The sequence below is a fragment of the Loxodonta africana genome, chromosome 15 (assembly GCF_030014295.1).
Source record: "Loxodonta africana isolate mLoxAfr1 chromosome 15, mLoxAfr1.hap2, whole genome shotgun sequence".
Taxonomy (NCBI): Eukaryota; Metazoa; Chordata; class Mammalia; order Proboscidea; family Elephantidae; genus Loxodonta; species Loxodonta africana.
Genome location: NC_087356.1, coordinates 40,745,585 through 40,757,970, shown reverse-complemented (window position 1 = coordinate 40,757,970; position 12,386 = coordinate 40,745,585). Strand labels below are relative to the sequence as shown.

General features: G+C 40.0%; 1 protein-coding gene across 1 annotated transcript in view; it reads right to left on the bottom strand.

Moving 5' to 3' along the window:
• DNAH6 (dynein axonemal heavy chain 6) overlaps window positions 1-12,386 on the bottom strand; it is a 302,643-nt gene that overhangs the window by 120,644 nt on the left and 169,613 nt on the right. The window contains exons 41-45 of the mRNA XM_064268785.1: window positions 10,938-11,069; window positions 7,237-7,408; window positions 4,597-4,743; window positions 3,940-4,013; window positions 1,814-1,968 (exon numbers count right to left, since the gene is read on the bottom strand). Of these exons, the coding sequence (XP_064124855.1) occupies window positions 1,814-1,968; window positions 3,940-4,013; window positions 4,597-4,743; window positions 7,237-7,408; window positions 10,938-11,069 (680 nt within the window). The remainder of the gene's footprint in view (window positions 1-1,813; window positions 1,969-3,939; window positions 4,014-4,596; window positions 4,744-7,236; window positions 7,409-10,937; window positions 11,070-12,386) is intronic.

Below are 12,386 nucleotides of genomic sequence, written 5' to 3'. Positions count from 1 at the left end.
TCAGTGGGAACAACCTGAAATGGATTTACTGCAAGATGCCACCAAATTTTAGAAAATTTCTGATTTGTGTTAAAAAAAAAAAAAAAAGATGAAAAAAGCATTGCAATCATGATACTAAAGCAAGCATTCAGAAACAAGGGGAAAAATCCAAATTTAGGAAAAACTGGATGGAGATAGAAAACCTGACAGCCAAATTGAAAACCTCGGTGAGAAAAGGGCCCCCTCAAATAGGACACCATGGAAAATTGATTAAGTGGAGTAGAAGACAACCTCAACAAATTTACTCAGAACTCAAAGAGAAAAGAAAATTTTATTAAAATGATGAAACAAAAAATGGAAGATAAGGAGAAGAAATCTAGGAGAACCAAATGGGATACCAGAAGTCACATAATAGGACCTGTAGGAGAGACAAGAGGGGATAGAACTGACGCAATCGTGACTGAAATAATAGAAGAAACCCACTGGAGCTGAACCCACAGATCTAAAGAAGTTGCTAAGGGTCAGGAAAGAAAACTGAAGAGGAGGGGCAAAGCACTAAATCTTTTTTGGGAGAAAATATAAATATGCGTGTGTAGCAATGTACATTTTAGGCATAACTGAAAAACTTTGTGAGTATCTAAGGCAGAAATAATAAATTATCCCCGCAAAGGAACAAATACCTGTAGGTTGGCCTCAAATATATATTGTACAAGATGATATTCCACAAGACAATGATTACGGAGGGAAAAATAACATGTAATATTCAGAAAGTAAATCATCTGCAAACCCATCTGTCATAGATTCAACTGTGTCCCCCAAAATATGCGTCAACTTGACTAGGCCATGATTTCCAGTATTGTATGACTGTCCTCTATTTTGTGATTGGATGTAATTATTCTCCATTTTATGATCTGATGTAAGTTATCTTCCGCTTTGTGATGTGTTGTAAATTCTAACCTCTACAGCTTAATGAGGCAGGATCACTGTAGGGTGTATCTTGAGTCACACCCTTACTCAAGTCACACCCTTGCAGGAGTCATACCTTTTATCTTACAAGAGATGAAAGGACAGAGAAGTGAGCAGAGAGAAAGGGACCTCACTACCACCAATAAAAAAGAGCCGGGATCAGAATGCATCCTTTGGACCTGTGATCCCTGCTCTGAGAACCTCCTAGACCCAGGGGAATATTGATGCCGAGACACATGGAGACCTCCAAGGAATGCTGGGCCCCCAGATGTTGAAAGGAGACAAAGACTTTCCCCAGAGCCAACAGAGAGAGAGGAAGCCTTTCTCTGAAGCCATTCCCGAAGCCAACTCTTCAAAGATTAGACTGGACTATAAGACATAAAATGATACTGGTGAGGAGTGTGCTTCTTAGGTCAAGTAGATACATGAGACTAAGTGGGCAGCTCCTGTTCGGAGGTGAGATGAGAAGCCAGTAGGGGACAGGATTTGGTTGAATGGACATGGGAAATACAGGGTGGAGAGGAGGAGTGTGCCGTCACATTATAGGGAGAGCAACTAGGGTCACACAATAATGTGTGCATAAGTTTTTGTATGAGAAACTGACTTGAATCGTAAACTTTCACTTAGAGCACAATAAAAAAGGAAAAACAAATATCTAGTAAATATAATAACCCTTGGGAGTCCATAGAAAGTTCATGCCAAACGTATTTAAAATATATTTTAAAAACTTCTAAACTACAGTGAGATATGCTAATAGACCTTTGTCCTTCTAGCAATCTATTTAAAGAATTGTATACAACTTAATTTTTAGCTTTTAACACAAAAGAAATTAGATCAATGCATTATTGAGCACCTTACAGCACTATACCTTGAGACATGTTCTATAGCATCCTGGAAGAACACCAACTTCACTTCTTTGGGATTAGTGAGGTTATAATCATCAAGATAGTCTTGTAGAACATGTGCGATTTTCTCCATATCGGGCATATCATCATAAATTCGTTCACTCTTGTCTATTCCAAACTGTAAAATGATTTGTGGGAGAAAACCAAGTTGGATCAATCCTGATATATCAATATACATAACATACATAACCTTAGAAGGGAAGATTATTTTATCTATGTCATTAGTTAAATCATTCACTGGTATATATGCCAAACCAAAAAAACCAAAGCCACTGCCATCAAGTCTATTCAGATTCATGCCAGCAGGGCTTTAAAATCAAGGAAAGCTGGATTTTCACTGATAACTGGAAAGTTCACTTCATTTAACTCTTCAAGTGATACACTGAATTTTCAATGAATTATTCAATGCAATAAAATTTACACAGCAGCTTGGAAGTAGGTTTTTCATGTTTTTCACTTATATGTTACTCTGGTTTCATACTTTAGCTTTAAGGTAATTGGCATCAGAGCAGCTAAATGGGTTGAAAATTATGCATGGTAGGCTGTTATGGTTATAACAAATCACACCATAATTATATGTAGTTTTTGCACAGCAGTTGTCTTGGATTAAATAAATTGTGGACAATGAAATCTGAGTTGTAGACTAGGGAATTGAGTCCCTTTTTGAACCTGCCAAAGTCCCTGGGTGGATTTGAACTGCTGACCTTTTGGTTAGCAGCCTGAGCTCTTAAACATTGTGCCAGCAGGGCTTCTAGGGACTATAATCTCTACCTGAAAATAAACTTTGGACTTTATTTTTTTACTAGATATATTAAATAGATATAATTCACACAAAATTGTTTATCAGGTGGTAATATTCATCTGAGGAGCCCTGGTGGTGCAATGCTTAAGTGCTCGGCTGCTAACTGAAAGTTCAAACTCACCAGCTGCTCTGTGCAAGGAAAGATCTGGTGATCTGCTCCCTTAAAAATTAAACCAAACCAAAAAAACCAAACCCATTGCTCTCAAGTCAATTCCAACTCATAGGAACACTATAGGACAGAGTAGAACTACCCCAGTGGATTTCCAAGGAGCACCTGGTGGATATGAACTGCTGACCTTTTAGTTAGCAGCCAATCTTTTAACCACTGCACCACCAGCACTCTTTAAACCCTATGGGGCAGTTCTACTCTGTCCTCTAGGGTCGTTATGAGTTGGAATCCATTCAACAGCACACATCAACAATATTCATCTAGAGGAAGCCTACCAGAGTGGTGAAGTGTCACATACATACGTATATAAAGATGAGTTCATTCATTTGTTCAACCAGCATTGATTGACAGCCTACCATGGACCTGGATCTGTGTAGGGAGCTGGGGATATAGTGTGAACAAAACAGACATGGTACCTCCCCTCTTGGAGACACCTGATAAAACACAATGGCTGTCTGTTCAGCCTAGGCAGGGTGGTTAGACTGAAGAGTTACTCTAGGCAGATCCAGAGGGTAAAATTAGGGCCCACGTGTAAAAGTTATTGGGGGGCAGACTTGGGGGGTTTAATATAAGGAAAAATTTGCTACTCATAGTTACCCAAAAATGAAAAGGGAAGTTCTACTAAGTAACTTCTCATCGCTGCAAGTTTTTGAGCTGAGGCTAAACAGACACATAGAGTGCAATAAGAGGATTCTGGTCCTGAATTAAGAGACTGAACCTCTTTGCTTCCTTCCAAATCAAATGCCTGACCGTTCTCTCCTTCAAGCTATAATAAATGTGATTAGATCAGGGGTCAGCAAACGTTTTCTGTAAAGGGCCAGACAGCAAACATTTAGGCTTTGTGGGTCAGTCATATGATCTCTATGGTGATTATTCCACTCTGACGCTGTAGTGCAAAAACACACACAAATGAATGGGAAGGGGTGTGGCTGGGTTCCAATTAAATTTTATTTACAAGAACAGGAGGTGGGTGGATTTGGCCCATGGGCCATAGTTTCCTGAGCTCTAGTCTAGATCTGTAACCTTCCCCGATCTAAAGTTCTGGTAGAATTTAAACCTGAATTGGAAAATAGTAAGTGCTTTAAAATCTTAAAATGCAGTCAGTACAACATACTTGCCTTAATAAAATCTCCAAATATGATGGGCTTATTCAAAAAATATTCTAGGTCAATTGCAATTCCAAAATGTTTGTCTATTTAAAAAACAAAACATATTTTAACATAATGATAAGTTTGACTGCAGTATTTTAATGATAAAACATAGAGAATAATACCAGCTATTACTTCACTTAGAAAACTTAATTAGTATAAATGAAGACTGAGAGAGCCATGTTAACACTGAAATACTTTAGGTTGATGGTCATCCAGATTTAAGATTAAAAATATTTAACAAATATTTTTAAATTTTATTAAATAAAAAGTGAGCACATTATTTAATAAAAATTTCTTTAGAAATATCATGGCTGCTTCTCAGACAAAACACTATTTTTCGTACTTTTCCTCCTCTACTTAAAATTCTATACTGAATTTAAAATAGTTAAGCTTTAGGTCTTGAATTTAAAGAACATAATTTTGATAATAAATCTCATACATTTGAACCATCAAAGACAAGAACTTTTACTCATGAATGACTAAAATTCATTTTGCATTACTGTATATAAACTCATTTAATTTTCCTTTACAGAAGCCAAATTGCTTTTCTCCTACCAGAAAAAAACCAAAACCTAAATAAACAAATAAAAAACCAACAACAGATAAATAAAGATTTATACTCACTGGCCATTTCTGTCAAAATAACATGGAAATAGTGCTTATCTTCATTATTAATCAAACGATCATGGAAGACTCTTTGACATTCATGACAAAAGAGTCTAAATATCTGTATTTCTTCTCTTATTGTTCCTGGATCACACTGGAGAATACCTGTATTTTAAGAAAAGAAAAAAGAAAAATTCTACCTTTGTGAACTATCTAGTAATAGTTTAAAGGTTACTGATTAGGAAATCCTTAAGTCCAAATGTACCCCACAATATAAAAAATGGATGCTTCTCTTATACACACACATATAATAATGGTGGTGACCTCATTTTTTGAAACCAAAATTGGAACACAGAATCTGACAAAAACACTTTTTTCCTGTTTTGTGATGTTTCTTTAACTGAACACGTGACGTGGTCAGACTTCACAATATGAGCAAAGCTGATCTCATTATTACACTGGGTTGCAATATATTAATTGGGGAGTGCTATATTTCTTGAAAAATATATATGTTCGAAAAATGGGGAAATGTGAAGGAGTGTTGAGTTTCTGTTTGGGTGATGTAAAATTCTTGGAAATGATAGTAGTGATAGTAGGCCAACATGGTGAAGGTAACTAATGTCACTAAATTGTATACTTAAAATGACTAAAATGGCAAAGTTTTTGATATATGTTTTTTACCACAACCAAAAAAAAGAAAAACAAACAAACAAAAAAAGGGCAGAGGAGTTAACAAAACAAAACAAAAGGCAAAGGACTTGAATAGACATTTCTCCAAAGAAGATATAAAAATGGCTATCAAGATGCTTAACTTCACTACCCATTAGGGAAATGTAAATTAAAACCACAATGAGATATCACTTCATACCCACTAGGATGGCTATTATAAAAAAAATGGAAAATAACAAATGTTGGGAAGGTTGTGGGAATATAAAGTGATGCAGTCACTACGGAAAACAGTTGGGCACTTCCTAGAAGAGTTAAACGTAGAGTTACCATACAAACAAAACAACCCAGTGCCATATAACTCAGCAATTCCACTCCTGGCTATATACCCAAAAGATACGAAAGCAGTGACTCGAACAGACTCATGTTCACCAGCATTCATTACAGCATTATTCATAATAGCCAAAAGGTGGAAAAAAACCAAGTGTCCATCAACAGAAGAACAGATAAAATGTGGTCTATACATACAATGGAGTATTATTCAGTCCTAAAGAGAAATGAAGTTCTGATACATGTTCCACACAACATGGATGACCCTTGAAAACACTACACTGAGTCAAATAAGTTAGGCACAAAAGGTCAAATACTGTTTGATCCCACTTATATGAAATATTTGGAATAGTTAAGCCTATTGAGACAAGAGAGGATTGACAGGTACCAAGGCTGGGAGAAGGGGGGCTGGGGAGTTAAGAAAAAAAAATTATGTATATAGGTGGTCCAGTGGTTAAGGGTTCAGGTTGCTAACCAAAGGGTCGACAGTTTGAATCCACCAGCTGCTCTTTGGAAACCCTATGGGGCAGTTCTATTCAGTCCTATAGGGTTGCTATGGCAACAGCTTTAGTAACCCTTTTTCCTCCTGATATTCATACTGTTTTCAAAACCTTGATTCCCTCTTGCATTCTTCCCCAATGCTTAGTTCTCATCAAATGCCCCTGGTCCTTCTAGCTCTTGCTCAAATTATTCTAAGTACTTCAAAATAACACACACACACATTATATATATATATATATATATATATATATATATATATATAAAACACATAATCACAAACTCAGTTCTAATGATTTCAAGTTACAACTAAAGCACTGATGTACAGCAGAACCTGGAAAAGCTCATGCTTCATGGGGAGCGGGGGGCCCTGACATGGGGCTCCTACACTGCCGACGGGACAGGGTGAGTAGCTGCGATGTCCACACAGCAGACAACGCACACCATACGACACAACACGGTAGGTGCTGTGCTGCTGCTACGGAGCAATAGGCTATTTCTATGCATAATAATGCTACACTTTTGTGTGTGTGTGTGTGTGATATCTATGTGTTTTGATATGACTGAAGTTTAAAAATTTTTTTTAGCCAACATTAGTGGAAATAAAGAACTTTCCAAAACATTTTGATGATATATGGGGACAAGGGAAAAGATATTCAAAACTGGGATTTCATGGCTATTTTATAATGTACAAAATCAGAGATAAATGGACCCTGAAGTTTGAGGCTCAGGAGTTATCTAAAAGATAGGAACAGAAGGTCAGTGGGGAAGGGAGATAAATGACTAGATTAGACAATGTCTGAGAAGCCAGAAGTGAGTCTGAAGCAGTTCATTACCACTAAAGAAACACAACCATATTCCAGAGTTTTCTAGGAAAAATGAGTTCATCGATGCCAGGGCTATACTGCCAATGTAGGAGGGCAAACTTTCAGTGGAGGAAGAGGAAAACAAGTTATTGTGTCATTTTGTGGCAAGGACAGTGTGCCACTTTCAAATGGCCCCCAGCAGCCTGTGAAGGAGGAACCAGGCTACAGGGCAAGAAAAAGAAAAGGGAATCCGAGTTATCAGAATAGGAGCTGGGAAGATCAAGGATCTGTGGTGAGATGGGGAACCAATGGAAATGAATGGAGGGTGCAGTCAGAGGATGAGGGCTCAGTACACTACCTTGCACACATTTGGATAAATCTCTCAAGTTAAAGACGTAATGGGACTTGGCTGGTGTTGGGAGAAGGTCAATACTCATCCTGTTATAAATCTCGACTGCGGCTTCGACGATGTTTGATGCAGTTTGCTTTACAGCTGGTGGGAAGTCACTCAGGAAGCCATTTAAGATGGCCTGGAACCAGAAACATAATGGGAGAGGGTTAGATTTTATTTAAAAATTTTTTTACCTAATATTTATCTTTCAAATACACCAGATCTGATGATACTTTTTTCTAATAATAACCGGAAAGTCAATTCCAATGCAAGGACATCTGGGTACTAACGTCTTTCTGTTCACTCCAGAATATGTTGTCAAGAATGGGCTCACTCCTGCCTTCTCTGACTGTTCAGTGGTGCCTGAGTGGCATTCATATCTAACTAGTGAACTTACCAAGCTTTACTCTCAAGTGATTTAGACTCCTGCTGCCTGGTCGGTCCGGAGGGTCTCCGTGGAGGGCCCAAACTCACCTGGAAATGAACTAAAGTCCTTTCTCTGATTTTTATGGGTGGATAACCCACAATTCTTCGTGTAGATAACCCACAATTCTTCGTGTAGATTTAAAGTATGGCTTACTGATAACTATGAACTTCTCCCAACCCCCCGTTTTCCCATCTCAGTAAAGGGACCCACCTTCTACCAACTAAGGGACGTAGAAGTCTCTTGACACCCCCATTCTCTGTCCTCCACAAGCAATCTGGAATACATTTCTTGAATCAGTCGGCTTCCTTCTGTTTCCCTGACACTACCGCATTCCGGCATCCTCTTTTTTTATCTGGGCTTCTGCTCTCCCTCCTCACTGGCCTCTGCACTTCCTCTCTTGCCCCACTTTTGTTACCTTTAATCCTGCAAATCAGGTCATGGCAGTCCCCTATCCAAACTGTTCAACAGCTCTCGGTACACTTCCCATACCTCCATGAGGCCCTGCGTGGCCTGGCTCTGCCTCCCGGCCTGCCTCCCCACCTTACCCTTCTCCCCTCACTACTTGCTATGTCCAAGCCACACTAAACACCACACTTTTGCTCTCTCCTCCCTCAGGATCTCTGCACATGCTGCTCCCTCCTCCCAATACACAACCCCCATGACTCTCCACTTGGCTGGCACTTCTTTATCCTTTGGGTTTTAGGTTACATGTCACCTCCCCAGAGAGGTCTTCCCTGGCCACCCAATCTAAATTAAGTCTCCCCATTAGTCTGTCTCATGGCTCCCTGATGTTCTCATATACAACTTACCACAGTTTAAACGTACATGCTTATTGGCTAGCTCCCCATCCTCAGTTGCTGGGGAAAAATCATTATAGAATTTTAAATAGATAAATTCCCATCACCATTAACCCTGGAATTACTCATGGGAGAAGCCACCAGAATGCATATCAATATTAGCAACTCAGTCCTTCTAACTTTAGATTTAGGGCTTACATTCAAGATATTTTGAAATAAATGGAAATATTTGTTTTCTCTGACCACAATGGGCCTGTTGCTGAACATTAGTTTCAGTTGTTTATGAAGACAACCTCTCATTTTGAGCTACCTCCTTGGGGGTTTCCAACATAACATTCTCCACATGGCCCATATTTTCAGTAGGACCATTTAAACTGCAATCTTTAGATTTGATGAAAAACTAGCCAGCTGTATATGTGTGAAGGAGAACAGACAGATGAGAATTTTGATTTTATTTATGTAGATTAGTTCACTCATCTGTTTATTATCTGTCTCTGTGGTGGAAGCTCCAAGAGGACAGGGATAGCAACCATTTTGTTCAAAACGATACAAATATCTGGCAATGGTACGTGCTCAACAAATATTTGTAGGGTTCCTAAATTGATATTCATAAATCAAAATTAGCATGTAGTGGAGTTGACTGAGGACCACAGCCAGTTATTCCATTTACGAGCCTGGCTGACACGATGCGTTTAGCAGCATTGCAAAGCTCCTACATCCACATGAGATGCACATGTGCATGAGATAGTCAGAATTCCCACAGCTTCGGGTAAGGATGCTTTGGTGTAAGGACATTACTAGTATTTTATGGGATCGATCATGGTTTTCCATTGCTATTGTTACATCTTTCTAATTAGAAATTACATTTAATTTAATGAAAATATTATCAATTTAATTTTTTGTGTGCTGTTTTGGTAATCCCTAGAGTGTACAGTGATGCATATTTTTGTCATATAATTTTCTCATAAGTAAACACTAAGGTATGCATGGATTGTGGTTCAAGGAAGAGTCACCCATAACCTCACGTGTTCCAACATTTGTGCAAACAGTGACCTGCCATTAGTGGTGTGCCCCCTACATATATGTGCTATTTAATTTGGAACAGACTATAAAAGTGCAGTAGTATTATTTATTGTTTTAAAACTAGTACCCAGAACCCAGTGCTGTCGAGTTGATTGCAACTCATAACAACCCTATAGGACAGAATAGTAGGTGATTAAAAACTATATATATGGGTGCGTATGTATGTATTTTACCTGTATACATTTTAGGCTTGGTCTCCTATACATCCCCTTTACCATTTATTTCCTGCCTCTACAATGGCATTCACCCAAGTATCTTCTGTTTCTAGGATCTGTTCCTCCCTGTCAATTTGCATCGTCCAAGCCTACCTTCTCCATGCAGCCTTTGCTGATTGGCTACAGTATTCTCTAGTTATGGTGCTTCATTTTCTTTCATCATCATTCTACTCAAAATAATGTCTGGTAATTGAACACTTGGAACGCCGGTGGTGCAGTGATTAAGAGCTCAGCTGCTAACCAAGAAGGTCGGCAGTTCAAATCCACCAGCTGCTTCTTGGAAACCCTATGCGGCAGTTCTATTCTGTGCTATAGGGTTGCTATGAGTCAGAATTGACTCGAGGGCAAGGGTTTTTTGGGGGATTATTGAACACTTGGGCTGAGTACTTTGTATTTAATCTTTGAAACGATCTTACAAGGCAGGAGTCCTTATCCTTCCCATTTAAAACAGGGGGCAGTCATCCCCTAGGGAATTAGTGCGTATGTGCACGCGCACGCGCACGCGCACACACACACACACACACACACACAAACCCGTTGCTGTCGGGTTGATTCCGACTCACAGTGACCCTACAGGACAGAGTAGAACCGCCCCACAGGGTTTCCAAGGAGCAGCTGGTCGATTTGAACACCAAGCTCTTAACCACTGTACCACCAGGGCTCCAAAGGAATTAGCACAGGTGGATGACATATGGGTGGGTGGTCTTGTTGGAGGTGGTGGTGGTGGTGGCAGAGGCGGAGTGCTGTTTTACCTATGTTGAGCTTGAGCTCATTCTGGGAACAGCAGGTGTTGCTGCATGATGGGCAACTGGACACATAGACCTGGTGGTCAGGTATGAGGGGAGAACACAGGTGAGGGCTGGCTGGGCAATGGATGAGATCTGTGAAGACACAAAGGCCTAGGATATAGCTTTCCTTAAAGGCAGGGGCTGTGTTTTTGACAATCTTTTTGCATTCCTAAAACTATCTCCGGGGCCACCAACAAAGAGGCAGGGATACAAATGCCTGTCAGCTTCTCCCCAGATGTTTCTGTGTTACCTGGTTTCTGCTCAGGGAAGGGATAGGGGGGCTCCTTAGAAACACTTTTATCGTGGGAGTCTTATATGTGTATATTTCCTGCTTGCCTAGGTTTAAATCCACACTCACCTGAAAGATCTGTTTCAGACTGTGCTCGGAGGGCATCGGGAGGCACAGCATGCTGAAGTGGCGGATGAAGCGGGGGGTCACAGGGTTGCGGCCACCACCTGGAGGTGCACATGCTGATACAATCGTTACATCCTAGGAGGGGAAAGGTCCACTCGGGTCACCCAGCAAAGAAAGTGGAGGCTCTGCCCATCCCAACAGCAAGACACAAAGTCAACAGTTTTTGAGGGCCTACTAAATGCCAGCATTGCTCTATAAGCTTCAGACGCATTATCTGACTCAAGCCTCACAACAACCCCAGGAGATCACTGTTATTGTCCCCATTTTATCGGTGGGAAAAAATCAAGGCCCTGGATGGCTAAGTAATTTGTTCAAGGTCCTTCAGTTAACTCATCTACCTTGTATAAATACTCTCATGTAAAAACTTAAACTACCATAAGAATTTGTATCTGACGTTAAGATATATTCATTCTTTCAGCAAATACTAAGTAGCAGGCTTTGTGCTACTTACACATAGCAGGCATTATGCTGGGCTCTTGTGGCTAAAACGGAGAGAAAAAGTCTCTTTCTCCCTGCCTTCATGGAGCTTGGGGGTAGGCTAGAGCTTAATGCTATAAGCGAATAATCTCAGAAATAAATACGTGAATATTAACCATGGTGAGTTTTTTGAAGGAAGGGATGTAATGCTATGTCAATGCTTGATACTGGAACCTAACTTAGCCCATGAGGTCAGAAAAGATTTCACAAAGTGTGAGTGGAGATCCAAAGACTGATAAGAATCAAGAGACAAGGACAAAGTGGGGAAGCAGGGTACATATCATGCAAAGGGAACAGCGTGTGCAAATTCCTTCAGTGGGAGGGGAGCCCTAAAACCAACAGAAAGGCACTGATGCGTTTTAAGAATGGGATGACAGCATCTGAAAAGACCACTCTGGCTGTCTGCAGGCTGGGGACAGGCTGCAGGGACATGGAGACCAGTGGTGGTCTCAGCATTCCAGGAAAGAGATGGCTTGGCTTCACATGAGGGAAATGGGGATGAAAAGAAATAATTGATCAGAGAAATATTTACTGTGATTAGCCTATATGTTAGGAGGAAATTCTGGAACCTGGAAAAGCCAGTGAAGAAAAAATACAAAGCTGATACTTTTAGAAATTGATCAAGTTTCTAGGAGGCCTGAAAAAGTAGATGAGCGGTTTCTCTGGAACGCACCTCTCTTCTTCTTGGCCTCCGATCTATACTACGAAGGCCTGAGGTAGGTAGGTTCCTGTTACTATGTGAATTCAGCTCCAACAAGCAACAGCCTAAGCTCATCATAAAGATAAGGGGGAGACAGGTCAGGAGCTCACAGTCTAATGGTGAAGAATAAGACATAGGTGATCACACAAACAGCTCTAATTCAAGACAGAGCATGATGGTCATTAACAGAGACACACAAAATGTTCCACATAGGT